General features: G+C 37.7%; 1 protein-coding gene across 5 annotated transcripts in view; it reads left to right on the top strand.

Moving 5' to 3' along the window:
• The first annotated feature begins 3,922 nt into the window (after positions 1–3,922).
• Positions 3,923–15,883, top strand: part of LOC128686148 (ELMO domain-containing protein 3) — a 40,197-nt gene continuing 28,236 nt past the window's right edge. Inside the window, exons 1-2 of one of the 5 annotated variants that reach the window (XM_053772866.2) lie at positions 3,923–4,481; positions 11,186–11,890. In XM_053772866.2, coding sequence (XP_053628841.1) covers positions 11,330–11,890 — 561 coding nt within the window. In that variant the 5' untranslated portion in view covers positions 3,923–4,481; positions 11,186–11,329. Of the gene's footprint in view, positions 4,482–11,185; positions 11,891–15,883 lie in introns of those variants that run through there. The other 4 variants (XM_053772895.2, XM_053772877.2, XM_053772885.2 and 1 more) reach the window with 4 other exon arrangements.

A 15,883-nucleotide genomic window follows, 5' to 3' on the forward strand; every position in this document is an offset into this window, starting at 1 on the left:
AAACGTTGTGTAGTTTTAAAAATAGGTTAGATAAATACATGAGTGGGTGTGAGCTGAACCTGACTAGCTTGTGCTAATGTGACCTGACCTGACTAGGTTGGGCGATTGGCCTAAGCCGGTAGGAGACTTGGACCTGCCTTGCATGGGCCAGTAGGCATGCAGCTGTATTCCTTCTTATGTTGTTATGATCACTATTCCAGCCTAGAGAGAACAAACAATTTGAAGAGAATCATCATGGGCTTGATATCCCTAGTTTTGAAGGTTCTCATTATCCATCTTATCATTTTCCTGGCAGATATGGTAGATACATTGTTTTTATTTATTTATTTATTAATTTGAACGTTGTTGAAGATTTTGGCCTTACCTGCTGTGTTTAAATTATAACTATATATAATGAACACTTAGCTGATAAATGACAGCAAATCGTCTACACAGCCGCCCCTGCAGACGAGGTCTAGAAGCTGTCGAAACCATCACTACATTGGGCTGTCAAGAGATACAATTTGTAAGTATAAATTACCCCTAGGGGGTGTTATGTCAGCATATTTCATTCGATGATGGCTGACGAAATACCTACTTGTTTGGACTCAAAAGTCCACACCTTACTGCCGATTATAGGTTGATTACAAACTCCTTGTGACTCAAGAATTGCGCAATCCCCCGATCTACAAGAAATTCGTAACATACCTTGCTCTTTGTAACGTAAGCTATGGTGTTCTCAACACCTTCAACAGGTATCGGTGACTTGATAGAAGCTGAAGTGTCCTTGGATGTCCACGTCTTCCATTGTCTAGGAAACGCACACTGGTACACTATGTTCCACAAGATTTGTCTTTATTGTTCACAATGTATCACAAGAGAAGCTGATCACACTTCTCTTATGTTTATTGTGTTTGAGACACTTTGTTCACACTAACGCACAGATCAGTGTTCTTTGCTAGTTATCCTGGCGTCAGTGTCACTCTCCCTAGAGTCAAAGATAGTCTGCCAGACGCCACAGCGCTCCATGCCGTCACTGCCCTGGTACACAAAAAAAACGCTGACCTAGTACCTTGCATCCTTGTCACCTCCTCGATGAAGCAAAGCAGAATGTTTGTTTCTTGCTGTCTTAAGCATAGACAACAATGTACACTATCTTTACTATGGTAATAAAGTGGGAGCAGGATTTTCCTTAATTGTCCTGCTAAAGTAAGAATGTACTGTCTCTTATAAAAATACACTTTGCAACACCGCTGCAAGGAGCAGAGGTCACTTGACTACATGGCATAGCATCTGTGATCAATTACTCACTCTAGCAGTAAACAAGACACTCGCCCCTTCTAAGAGGGCTTGGCCCCTCAGGGCTGAAGGGGGCTGAAAGGGCTGAAGGGGGCTGATACCCCCCTCCTGGAGAAAATTTCTCCACAAACATGATACATTGAAATACAAGGAAATACAGTGGTTAAGTGTAACATGCCAAAGCCCCTTGTATGCAGAGCATTATGGGCAGGCTTAAAATTAACTTAAGATTAATTAAGCATGATATATTCAGTGGTAAACATTGTTGTAAACAGTTAAATTAAGCTGTTATCTTTGAAAGTGAGATCCTCTGACATTATCCCTCCCAGGTCCTTCACATTAGTTTATTGCTTTATTGTGTGATTGGAATTTGTTTTATACCCCGATACAGTTTTAATTTCCTTGAATTTTCCATATCGGAGTAATTGAAATTTCTCTTCACTGAACTTTATATTGTTTTCCGTGGCCCGTGTAAAGATTTTGTTGATGTCCGATTAGAGACTTGCAGTGTCTTCGATGGATGACATTGTCATGTATCGATGACAAGCATACTCAAGTATGACACTGTCATGTATCGATGACATAAGCATACTCAAGTATGACACTGTCATGTATCGATGACATAAGCATACTCAAGTATGACACTGTCATGTATCGATGACATAAGCATACTCAAGTATGACACTGTCATGTATCGATGACATAAGCATACTCAAGTATGACACTGTCATGTATCGATGACATAAGCATACTCAAGTATGACACTGTCATGTATCGATGACATAAGCATACTCAAGTATGACACTGTCATGTATCGATGACATAAGCATACTCAAGTATGACACTGTCATGTATCGATGACATAAGCATACTCAAGTATGACACTGTCATGTATCGATGACATAAGCATACTCAAGTATGACACTGTCATGTATCGATGACATAAGCATACTCAAGTATGACACTGTCATGTATCGATGACATAAGCATACTCAAGTATATATACTCACATGCACATACGTTGACATACACAGGCGTATATACAGACAAAATGGTAACTAACTCAGAGATGCATACATAAGCGGAGCCAGGACCTAGGCCTCGACCCTTGCAACCACACATAGGTTAGCACATTTGCAGAAATGTACAGATACGTGCATATATATACATACTCAAACCCATACATATTTTTATATTTTGCTGCAGTTTGGAAAAACTCAGGGCAGATTAAAACTAACTTAAAACTGACTAGACAACGATATTATTTAAAAGAAGATTATGTGTATGCTAAGTCTAACATGGCTAAGTTTGCTGAAGATTTATCAAATACAAGGATTATTCTGATTAACAAAGCATTCGTGTTTTTAACACGACAATGGTAAGTTTAACAAAAACTGTTTAAAGATTATATCAAATGCAAGAATTTATCAAAGACAGCAAATGTTAGCATGAAGGAGAGTGACATGGAGCAGCATTGATATTTTGTGCAAGCATTATGTTAATGGTATGCAATACCGACAAATTGATGAACGAGAGACACGTGCAACATTTAGGTTTTGGCATAAAAGCCAAAACGTTTCGCCTGCGCAGCAGGCTTCTTCAGATGAATTCCGAGGTGACTCATACTGAAGACAGTTGATGAACAGTAGATTTCAGACGTTCAGTCCCTTAGGCTAGAGAGCGACAGTTGAAGAAGTGAAGATTTGAGGTGTTCATTCCTTTAGCCTTGATCAAAGCTACGGAACTGAACACATCGAGGCTGAGGAGCTAAGCACCTCGAGATGACTGCTCCAATTCTACCTAGTGTAATGCACTGAACTCCTCAAAATCTGCATTTCTTCAACTGTTATCAGTATACAACGCCTCTATGGCAATGCAGAACTTTGTTACACAAGCGACACTCGACAATAAAGACACCTAAATGTCTCACGTCTTACTCAATTTGTGCAAAATTTTAAGGGGGAATAATTTGAGCAATATTTTTTGGGTGGAAATATAGCAGAGACAAGCATTCCATAAGCATGAGTGCTAACTGGAATTTGCGTAAGCAAGTTGTATTAGATATATTAGGACTATACGTTATATTCATTTTCATAAATTTGATCAAGTTCAACAGATGTTTATCGGGGAAAAAATGAAGGCTAGTGTTCAATTCTATTTAATGATATGTTTAGATGTACCACAGGTGAAATAAGAATAGATTAGAGAGTAGTATTACAGAGTTATGGAGGAATAACGTATTTTTTTTTAAATATGTCCCACTGTCTTGATAACTGTGGGCCAGTCCCTGGACACATTATGTACCTTTGTAACGTTTTGACTATCGCCCATAGGATGGGTATGGGGGTACATAATAAAAATATTGAACGAGTGAGTTCAACCCCCACCCGTTCCGTGGTTTATTAAATTAACTAAACTGTTTTGTATATTTTCTTTAAATAAGTTAGGTTTTAACCTGTCCGAAATGCTCTGCATAGCTAGGGGCTTTCCACATGTACTGTTAAATGTCATCTGGTTTTGTAAAAACTATGAATTATGTGGAAATAAAGTATTTATTTGTATTTATTTATGTGCTGGATGTTGTGGATGAAGTTAGAGTTTCCCGTGAAGGCGTATACGTAATAAATTTCCCCTTTCTCCCTCATTTATTATACATAATTAATTACAGATTTATGCACATAGCAATACTGTGCGTATTGTACTTGCGTACGTGTATAACAGTGTGTAAACCGTATGCAGTGAGCTTGAATTAATTATTTTTGGGGGGTTGGCTGGAGGCAGGTGGAGCCTTGAGCCACCAAAACAAAGCTGGGCCCAACCTGACGCCCACCACCCTGGTCCATACACCGCCCATACACCGCCCACACACCACCCACACACTGCTTACACATACACCAGATCAGCCTCAGTCTGGGTACGGGGTACCACCTCCTGTAAATGCATTTGGGCATGGAAAGCATGGAGTATTGACGATTTAAAGGCGCGGATACGGACGGGTGGGAGTCCAGTAACATTTTAAAGTGCATCGTCCCGACTCCTTAACGACGAAGACGTCCTCCAGGAGTCTTAAGAAAGTCCTGAAGACTCGAGGAAGTTCTCCTGAAGACTCAGGTGTTCCCAAAGACTCAAGAACACCCTGCAGGAGCTTCCAGGATGGGTAGACCCAGGGGCTGAAGATGGTGCTGGTGTAGCTCGTGATTATGGTATGTTAGCGGCAGTTTGTATTTATATGTACAAATTTTTTTTTGTCTCGCATTGCGTGTTTTATTGTGAATTATGATGGCTATTTTTTTTCTATACTAACATTACACGATTTAAAAAACTGAAGTATTGAGAAATAATTCTGAGAATAAAGGGGTGTGGGAGTCATGACAAAATTCCCGACGTATAAATGTGAGTCATGTATGATTGAGAACCTCAGTAGAAATATGAGGACACCAATGAAAGTAAGTCTTATTATTTGAATTTATTGGGTTTTCCTAGCTCAGAGTTGACTTAATTTTCTACTATATATAAAACAATTGTAAAGGTTTAAAATTATGTATGATTTTAAAATCGTCATTCATCTTATGGCCTGAAAAAAATGCAAATTTCTCTACTGTCAGATATTCAAATTCTGTTAGTGCATTTTAGCTGATGTCATAACCCACTACAAAATGAACTGTCCTCACCTACAGAAAGTGAGGAAAATGACAGTTTTTAAAATATGTAATGACAAGAATTAAAACATTTATGTCCCACTTATAGAACAGAGGAACACTGGTGTAGATCTTCTGGGTCCTGCTGGGCAGGTCCCGAGTAAGTAAGTAGTGTAACTTACCTAGGATAACCCAAAAAGTCAGTGGTATAAAAGGTCATTATGTACTTTTTCCCCCTAGGACAGAAATCTGTTAATATGTTACAAATCATCATATAATTTGTTTCATGAGAAAATGTAGTTACTTATTGTGCAATTTTTTTATTTTAGCAATAATAGGCAAAAAAAAAAGAATATATGAAAATTCTTTTGTGAGTTGTCAAGTGGAGACAGTTATTTTTTAAACAAATAAGAGAAAAGCTTTATTTTAATAAGTAAATTTAATAATGTAACCAAACTTAACAAACCAGCCCACCCCAGACTAACTGTAAAATTGTTGGTTAGATTAGGTTGGGTAATATAAGGCTAAGTTATATAAAAAAAAAGGTCCTTTTCAGCACTAAATCAGAGCTGTATAGCCCTTGTGGTTTAGCGCTTCTTTTTTATAATAATAATAATCCAGCACTAAATGCAGATATCTCAGTTACATAGTGCACTTAATACTGAAGAATTTACATAAAACACACCCAAGAGTAAAGTGTACATTGACCATACAAAATACTGTCATGATGTGAAATACACAAATGCAGTTACATGGAAACTATTGGTGATGTTTTGTTTATGCAGTAGCTTTATCAAGTTACAACCCATGATGAGCAGCACCTTGATGTTACTGAGGGGTTCTTGACTATGAGATTGGACTTGCCTCCCCTTCCTTGAATCAAACATGATTGCTACTGAAATGCATCTCCCACCCCAGTTCCACCCTAGGGTTGACAGAACACCAGATGATGCCATATTGTCTGTTCCCTCAGGTAGAGACTCAGTATGGACAAAAGTATGAGAATATGAGGAACAAGTAAAAAGGGGAAATTACTAGAATTTGAGAGAAAAGAAGGTAGCACTCTATTCTCTCAGAAATATGCTACCACCACCTGCTCTTTTAACAGTGGAAGAGGTAAATGTAGCTAAAGTCATAGGATAATGGGGGGGGGGGACACAGAATTTTGGGTTAGAGCAGGAAAACCCCAGTGAAAAATAATACAGGCTAGCTATAACAAGATAGTGGTCCTGATAAGTACTGGCTCTTAGATTAGCTTGACCTGAAAACTGAGCAGTAAGCACTTTGTCAGAGGCTTGACTCTCTCCAGAAAAAAAATATCAATATACTATTTAACTTAATCTCTGAACAGTGGATCCTAAATGCATGGCTCAAAGGGGGAAGTAAAACATACCTTAATAAAACAACTTACAATTTAATAAACTTACATGCATTACAAGGGAATCTGAAAGTTTGGCACCAACAAAAAAAAGTTGCCAGCATCAAATACATATAAATTATTAAGATCATCCACATTATTTTAGAACACTCTTAACTGATACTAGAACTAACACCAAACACAGTTCCCAAGGAACTATGTTTGGGGCTACCTCTCTTGATTCAATGCCTGGATACATTCCTTCTTCAGGCTACCACCGAGATCTTCCGAATCCCAGATTACAAGCCTGGTATAATCCTCCAGGACTAGAGTTTTCAAGCTCTCTAGTAACTCTGTATCCTTCCCTCAATATATCTGCTAACTCTTACGTATTTCATCAGGGGTGCCTGGTTGGCCAACCCATAAATTACTGATTCTTAGGCATTTCTTCGGAGGGTGCCTGGTTGCTACTAAACTTGTTAGCAGCAGATTAATAAATTTGAGTAGTTGATGAAGGGTGCTTAAGCCAACAGAGGTGTGAGAGTGGGGCTTTGGTTGCAGTAACTTGCCCACCTGTTTCCCTTCAGGACTCTGAACAGAACTCCAACCCGTATATACCTGGAGTATACCTGGAGAGGGTTTCAGGGGTCAACGCCTCAGCGGCCCGGTCTGATACCAAGCCTCATGGTGGATCAGCGGCTGATCAACCAGGCTGTTACTGCTGGCTACACACAAACTGGCATACAAACCACAGCCCAGCTGGTCAGGTACTGACTTTAGGTGCCTGTCCAGTGCCTTCTTGAAGACAGCCAGGGGTCTATTGGTAATCTCACTTATGGATGGTTGGAGGCAGTTGAACAGTCTTGGGCCCCTGACACTTATTGTGTTCTCTCTCAATGTACTCGTGGCACCCCTGCTTTTCACTGGGGGATTGTTGAATCTCCTACTGAGTCTTTTGCTTTCATAGTGAGTGATTTTCATGTGAAGTTTGGTACTAATCTCTCTAGGATTTTCCATGTGAACATTATCATGTATCTTTCTCGCCTACATTCCAGGGAATACAAATTAAGAGACTTCAACTGTTCCCAGTAATTTACGTGCTTTATCGTACTTATGTGTACACAAACTCTTTACAAAACTTCTGTAAAAAGAGCTCAGCTCATCTCTATAAACCTTATTTATGCTCACACTAAATTATTACAATGAATACTAATACTAGAAAAATAATCACATTGGAACCACCAATAACAGAGCATCAACATGTGAGAATGGTCACACTTCTAATACATATCTTTAGTTATTTCCAGCTTTTACAGTAATGGGGATATTTGCAAATCATTTACAGATGATTACAGTAATAATAATTATAAAAATAAAAATAAATAATACTGATAATACTTTCTCAGTTAAACATTTGCCTTTGTTCTGCATTACATTTCAGTAAAACAGTGATGGTATATGACATTACCCAGCTTATCTTTTAATTAAACTGCATTTATTTCTTACACCTGAGTTACAGAACCATGCACATAGTAAACAGGTAAAGATATAGGCAAGAAACACTTAATAAGGACAGCCATGAAATTTTCCCAACGAATATTTATCACACCTTAACATAGGTAATACTCGAAGGGCTGATTTGCTTCATTACATTACCTGGAGTTTACCTGGAGAGAGTTCCGGGGGTCAACGCCCCCGCGGCCCAGTCTGTGACCAGGCCTCCTGGTGGATCAGAGCCTGATCAACCAGGCTGTTGCTGCTGGCTGCACGCAAACCAACGTACGAGCCACAGCCCGGCTGGTCAGGAACCGACTTTAGGTGCTTGTCCAGTGCCAGCTTGAAGACTGCCAGGGGTCTGTTGGTAATCCCCCTTATGTATGCTGGGAGGCAGTTGAACAGTCTCGGGCCCCTGACACTTATTGTATGGTCTCTTAACGTGCTAGTGACACCCCTGCTTTTCATTGGGGGGATGTTGCATCGTCTGCCAAGTCTTTTGCTTTCGTAGCGAGTGATTTTCGTGTGCAAGTTCGGTACTAGTCCCTCTAGGATTTTCCAAGTAGTATATATAATCATGTATCTCTCCTGCCTGCGTTCCAGGGAACACAGGTTTAGGAACCTCAAGCGCTCCCAGTAATTGAGGTGTTTTATCTCCGTTATGCACACCGTGAAGGTTCTCTGTACATATTCTAGGTCAGCAATTTCACCTGCCTTGAAAGGTGCTGTTAGTGTGCAGCAATATTCCAGCCTAGATAGAACAAGTGACCTGAAGAGTGTCATCATGGGCTTGGCCTCCCTAGTTTTGAAGGTTCTCATTATCCATCCTGTCATTTTTCTAGCAGATGCGATTGATACAATGTTATGGTCCTTGAAGGTGAGATCCTCTGACATGATCACTCCGAGGTCTTTGACGTTGGTGTTTCGCTCTATTTTGTGGCCAGAATTTGTCACCCCAGGCTCTAAATAACCTCTAGAGGTTTAGTGCTTCACTGTGGTTATTAAAGGCAGATACTGTATCTGTTTGTTACTGGATGAATTCCATGTAATTTCATTTTTTTTTCTATTTCTAGGCAAGGCCAATTTACATTCATCCATTCTCACACACATATTAGCTGAAACTAGTTGCTTCAGTGATGTTATTTAGCAGTTTACTCTACTCATCTGCCACTATTATAGCCAAACCAGTGCTTTTCAGTATCCTATTCTGCATTAAAATTCATCCATTAAAATTAATATTTCTTCATTAAAATTAATATTTTGCTATGATATTTATCTTAAGTAGATTTACATTAAATTTAGCATCTTTTAATTTTGTATTATATACACCACCTGTCTGAGTAAGTCCCATCCTGTCTGAGTAAGTCCCATCCTGTCTGAGTAAGTCCCATCCTGTCAGAGTAAGTCCTATCCTTTCTGAGTAAGTCCCATCCTGTCTGTGTAAGTCCCATCCTGTCTGTGTAAGTCCCATCCTGTCTGTGTAAGTCCCATCCTGTCTGAGTAAGTCCCATCCTGTCTGAGTAAGTCCCATCCTGTCTGAGTAAGTCCCATCCTGTCTGAGTAAGTCCCATCCTGTCTGAGTAAGTCCCATCCTGTCTGAGTAAGTCCCATCCTGTGTGAGTAAGTTCCATCCTGTCTGAGTAAGTCCCATCCTGTCTGAGTAAGTCCCATCCTGTCTGTGTAAGTCCCATCCTGTCTGAGTAAGTCCCATCCTTTCTGAGTAAGTCCCATCCTGTCTGTGTAAGTCCCATCCTGTCTGAGAAAGTCCCATCCTGTCTGAGGAAGTCCCATCCTGTCTGAGGAAGTCCCATCCTGTCTGAGTAAGTCCCATCCTGTCTGAGTAAGTCCCATCCTGTCTGAGTAAGTCCCATACTTAGCGACGTACTCGTTTACTGACGCCTCGAACTTAAGACGGCTGTGACCAATATGCATAAGTAATGTATGTTAGAGCTGATTTCCTCTATTCTGTTTATTTCAGTATACAGTACACTACTGTATAAACATTTAAAAATATACCAGAAATGTTTTAAATGGTGCGAAGGTGACATTAAAACAGTATCAAAGATGGTTGACACAAACCCACTACCATTATAGTATGCTCCTCACTTAGCGATGAATTTGTTTAATGACATGGTCTCAGGAACGGAACTCCGTCATTAAGTGAGGAGAGGCTGTAATCTTATTTGTTGAACATAAAGATGGTATACATTTTAACCGGAATAAATTCATTAGCGTGTTTACATCATTAATAACAACCATGTTATCAGTTGCACAGAAAGAAGTCATTTGCATGGAAATTATTTATTTAGGTGAAAGTATGCAAAATAAGTATATCATTTATTATGTAAATTATTTTTTATTATGTGAATTGTGCACTGGAGTCATTTATTCTTTAAACAAATATGAATGAAGGTTTGTTTTGATAAGTAAGTTTAGCAACCTAACCTAACCCAACCCAGCCAAATACTGTATAACCTTAGACTGGATGTAAAATTTTCTATCAGGTTTTGTTGGGTAACATTAGGTTAGGTTGTACATATTAAAAAAGGTCTTTTTTTCCATTGGCGTTAAATATACATTCAGGTACATCCATTGCATACCACACTTATTAATGCCAGGGAATTTACATAAAATAATGCCCTCCAGTGAAAATAAATTCTCTTGTTTTGTTTTGAGTTATAGGCTAAATTATTACCATTTTTTCATTATTTTTTTTACCTATTACAATTTGCACAATGCAGTTTTGTAGATAGGTCAAACCTCCATTTATAAACATATCCATAAATTTAATCTGAATAAGGCTGTCCATCAAACTGCCACATTTTAAAAAGTTTCATAACTTCTGGAATAAACTGCTGTACATATTCAGAGCTTGCAGCTAGTAAATCCCTTTTGGATCACATACTTTGTCCTCACTCCTCTTGCAGAGTTTGTCAGCCAGAGCTAGCAGACATTGCAGCTCTGTGTATGAAAGTCCATCCCATGTGAGGGGTATTCTACCTAGATATTGTAAGCCTTATTAGAATTATTATTGTTGGGTAAAACAAATTCCATTATAAAAATAAACATTTCCTTTCATTGTCATTAATACGTATAGAATATTTTGATTTAGGTATTGTGTATAGAATTATGCAATGCAATTCTTATGGAAATATTAGTACCACTTGCATTAAATTTTAGGTGGTACTTTGGCTGCTGTTATGTACTAAAGGCAGTTGGGTACTAATAAAGTAGCATTATGCACCCTAGACATCTATAGCTGCAATATTGTATCAACTTGTTTATCACTTAAGTATTGGCCCTTACCATTTGCAGATTTTTTTTTTTACTTGTGCAGAGCTGTGGAATATTGAATTTCATCATATTTGCTTAATTTTCAGGTTTGGCTGTCAAAAGCTTATAATTTTATGTTTTTCAGGTTGCCATGGAAGTGATTCAGTAACACCTAAAAATTCCGGGTAAAAATGTTCTGTATTTTAAGGTTTTAAGAGACGAGACATTTGTTGTTGCTAAGTATGCAATAATTGAAAACATAAAATAAATTACTGTGTATTATCATATAATGGATGCCAGCAGTTTATGTAACAAGGATTATCAAGGGCCTTGCAGTAGAAATAACATGCATGTATCCAGTAGTAATGCAAATGTAGCATCTACAGACTGGTCTCTTTGCATCTTCTGCCAGAAATTCACAAGTGAAAGGCTTACTTGTCTTGCTGAATCCAAGCATAAAGGTGCTTATGTAGGGTATAGCACTCTCACAGATATTTTAAAAAAGTTTCACTACGTTGGAGAGTTGCCAAACTCCCTCAATCTTATCTGGTCTGATGAGGGAGATGGGATCACTGCTACACTAGCAAGCCATAAAGCAAAGTGGCACAAGGCATGCCAAGACAGCTACAACAAAACTAAGCTAACTCGTCTCCAGAAACGAAAATGCTTTGATTCTAGTGCATTTGTAAGTGATAGAGTATCAAAGCGAAGTAGATCTTGCTACACTGGCAGTCATTCAGAAGATACAAGTGAACTAAAATTCTTCTCCAATGAAGTAGGCAAGCCTGGAGAACTGCATCAACCTAATATGTTAAACTTTGATTCTAAAATGCACTCAGCTTCCACCAGGGTAGGTTGCAAGGAATTTTTGTCTAGACTACATGCAGGTGTTATACTACAGTGAAACAAAATAAAGTACATTTTAAAGTGCTTAGGGTCATTGTATGACTAAGCCAAAAGTCATAGTGTCACCACCCACCCTTAGTTAAAAAGCAGTGACCAATTTTGTATGATAACTTTAGCAGAAAAAATCTTTCATCCATAAACCATTCATGTTGTAAAAGGTGACTAAAGTGCCAGGAGCAAGGGGCTAGCAACTCCTCCTCATGTATAAATTACTAAATGTAAAAAGAAAAACTTCATAGTTTTCTTCTTTTTTGGGTCACCCTGCCTCGGTGGGAGACGGCTGGTGTGTTTGAAAAAAACATTGGCGAATTGAAAATTTATTGGTAAAATGAAAGATTTGATTAGAAGTGCATCTTATGTGCAATAGGGAGTGCTCTGATGATCCATTATAATACTGGATTGGGGCTGTCAAGTTTTTTTTTTTTTTTTACAGATCCATGTACATGTCCTTACAGAGCACTTGTTAGGTTTAGATACTCGAAGGAAACACATATTGATATTGGATTAGCTCCCTTAGACAGTGAAGAATTTTTTTGTAACTGGGTTTCTATGCCTTTAAAATAATATGTCACTATACACAAATAACCCGCACATAGAAGAGAGGAGCTTATGACGACGTTTTCGGTCCGACGTCGTCATGAGCTGCTCTCTTCTATGTGCGGGTTATTTGTGTGTCAATCAGTCACACTATTGTGCCTTTTTTTGTTAATATGTCACTATTAATGGGGCTGTGAAAAGGTAGCTATTTATATGCATGGTTTGGGTAGGGCATCCTCAATAATCAAATGAAGGAAATACGTACATGTATATGTGCAGAATTAACAGCATACAGCTAACACTAATTATGTTAAACCTACACCATGTTATGTAAGATACTTATCACCTTCCATTTGCTGTTGACAGTAGGGACAGCATCTCAAGAAAATTATTTTTAAAATTTGGAGCCAAGACTAATTTAAAATTGAAAATTTCAATTTTACATTCCAGTTAAATGTAAAGGTAAAGGTATAACCAAATGTATAAAAATGTTTCTTGATTAAATTATTTGCTACGAATATTAGGAAATAAGGAAAAATTAAAATAGAGGGGGATTAAGAGTTGTAAGAAGCAGAGACCATTAATATATAATTATTCTTAAGATCACAAATAAGATTAAAGTGAACCATTCCACGGGCGGGGATATAACCCATGATCAGAGAGTCATATGACTGTTTGCGGGTTATATCCCTGCCCATGGAATGGTTTGCAATTGTGTCATTACGATTTCATGAGTCAAGATTAAAGTGCATTGTAAAATCTGAAGAAAATCTACTGTAGCTTAAAGTAGTCAGCAAGAACCTTGTTTAGAGAGCATGAAGAAGCTCACATATTGCTTTTTTTCTGTGTGGCCTGTTAACTGGCAGATCTAACATGCATGGAATGTTTGTCTATTATTCAGCATTTCATTACTGGAGAAAAGATGTGTCATCCCTAAAGCCTCCCCTGATCTCAAACCTTTCACAGTACGTATGTACAATTCACATAAAAGAAGCTAAAATTAAGACTAGTGCTCAATCTGTGAAGCCTTTGGCTCTCAATAGTTCATTTCATAGATCGATTTTGTGGGTCATGTAATATTGTATTGGAGAGCTAAGAAGTTCTTAAACTTTTTGATCAAGGCACAGAACCATTGCAACATTCCATTAACCCTTTGACTGTCGCGGCCGTATATATACGTCTTACGAGGTACCGTGTTTGACGTATATATACTCATAAATTCTAGCGGCTTCAAATCAAGCAGGAGAAAGCTGGTAGGCCCACATGTGAGAGAATGGGTCTGTGTGGTCAGTGTGCACCATATAAAAAAAATCCTGGAGCACGCAGTGCATAATGAGAAAAAAAAACTCCTACCGTTTTTTTTTAATTAAAATGCCGACTTTGTGGTCTATTTTCATACAGTATTTATGGTTGTATTCTCGTTTACTTGGTCTCATTTGATAGAATGGAAAACATATTATAGAAATAGAGGTGATTTTGATTGCTTTTACTATAAAAAGAACCTAGAAATGGAGCTCAAAGTAGGGGAAATGTTTGATTTTTGCCAGTGTTCAAAAGTAAACAAATGATGCCATTGTCCAATAAATGTCCAACTAGCCATTCTAATATGCAGTAATGAATGGGTTGATGTTATTTATACAATTATTACAGTATTGCAGTAGTCTGGATAATAGTAAGTCTTCTATTTTTTGTTTGAATAAAAATTCAAAATAGAAAGCAAGAGTAATATCAGAGGGGCCTGGAGATATGACTGATGAACAAAGAAAATGTTATTTTAGAACCAGGAATGTCTGCATTGTTCATTCTGGACCTTATTTTGAAATTGTCATATTTTTTAGTTTTCGTGAAATTGGCCAAATTGCAAATTTCTGACCACATTATTAGGTAGTTGAAATCGGTAAATGGGCAGTTTCTTGTACTCAATCGATAGAAAAAATGGAGTTCTAAAGAAATAGCTATGAGTTTGGGCGACTGGAACAATGGAATTAGCCGAAAATAGGGCTCAAAGTGGGCGAAATCGCCGATTTGTAAACAGCGCCGAGGTCGCTAACTTCGCGAGAGCATAATTCCGTCAGTTTTCCATCAAATTTCATTTTTTTGGTGTCATTACAATCGGGAAAGGATTCTCTATCATTTCATATGAAAAAAATCATTTTTTTTTTTTAAATTTTGCGACACCAGGAGACACCTCAGGATTAGGGGTTGCGACAGTCAAAGGGTTAAATATGAAGATAATTAAACAAGCATATTTTAAAGATAATTATGATTAGGCTGCAAGTTTACATTAAATATACTCTCACCATATGCCCACAAGTTAACTAGACAACAGGTTGTGTTCAGCAGGGTTTGCCTATACGGTATCTGGAATTCTACAAAATTCTGAAAATGAAATTTTAAATTTGGTATCATGTCCAAAATTTAGAAAAAAAAATTTCAGCAAAAATCAAAATTTTAATTTAGAAAATAATTTTAATTTTGTTTACTGTGCAAAGTGTTTTTAACCCGTAAACGGTCCAAGCAGATCTACGTTCACATGTGTAGTGCTACAAAAGTAGATCTAAGTTTTTTTACATATTTTCAAATATAACAAAAAAAAAGTAGATCAAAGTTTTTTTACACATTTTCAAATGTAGAAAAACAAAAAGATCTACTTTTTTTTACATACTTTCAAATGTTGAAAAAATGTATATATACGTTTGGACCATTTACGGGTTAATTAAATAAAAAGCACTGTAGTATGTACTCTACCTGTATTTTCCAAGGTAGCTCAATCTTTTGTTGGCAGTTACCTTTTCTGGAACTCATTTATCACTTAATTATTGCTGGCAAATGTTGATAGTTTGCTTATCTCCAACAAGCTGTATTTAATCATATTGAATTACAGTCCCAGAAGTATTGTGCAATAAAATGACTGCAGTACTATATTTTAATAAAATTACTCTAGTAGCTTAAAAAAATTATGATTCGAGTCATTAGACAATTTCATTGAATATTGTAGTAAAAATAGCTCTGCTGTCCAAGCTGCTCTTTGTTTTTACCAAATGATGATTTCCTACCAAGAAAATAACGATAATGACTCAATGAAAGAAACATTCACCATGCCAGAAAGGCATGGACATCACTTCTCAAATTACCCTCTGAAGTGTAGCATCCCTGCCCATCCTTCAGTGTGTAAGCACTGTACTGCCCACATCTGAAACTCAAATTGGACCATCTGGTTTCCCAAGTCCCTTCAGAAATGCTCCCACGCTCACACTCCAACAGCACATCAAATTCCAAAAATCACTCATTTCCTCCTGGATAGGAACAACACATTTGTTTAAACCCAATGGATACTCAAACCCCCCTAGCACTCAAAACTGCCTTCATCTCGTTCCTCCACCTGGTTTTATATATCCTT

The sequence above is a fragment of the Cherax quadricarinatus genome, chromosome 1, assembly GCF_038502225.1.
Source record: "Cherax quadricarinatus isolate ZL_2023a chromosome 1, ASM3850222v1, whole genome shotgun sequence".
Taxonomy (NCBI): Eukaryota; Metazoa; Arthropoda; class Malacostraca; order Decapoda; family Parastacidae; genus Cherax; species Cherax quadricarinatus.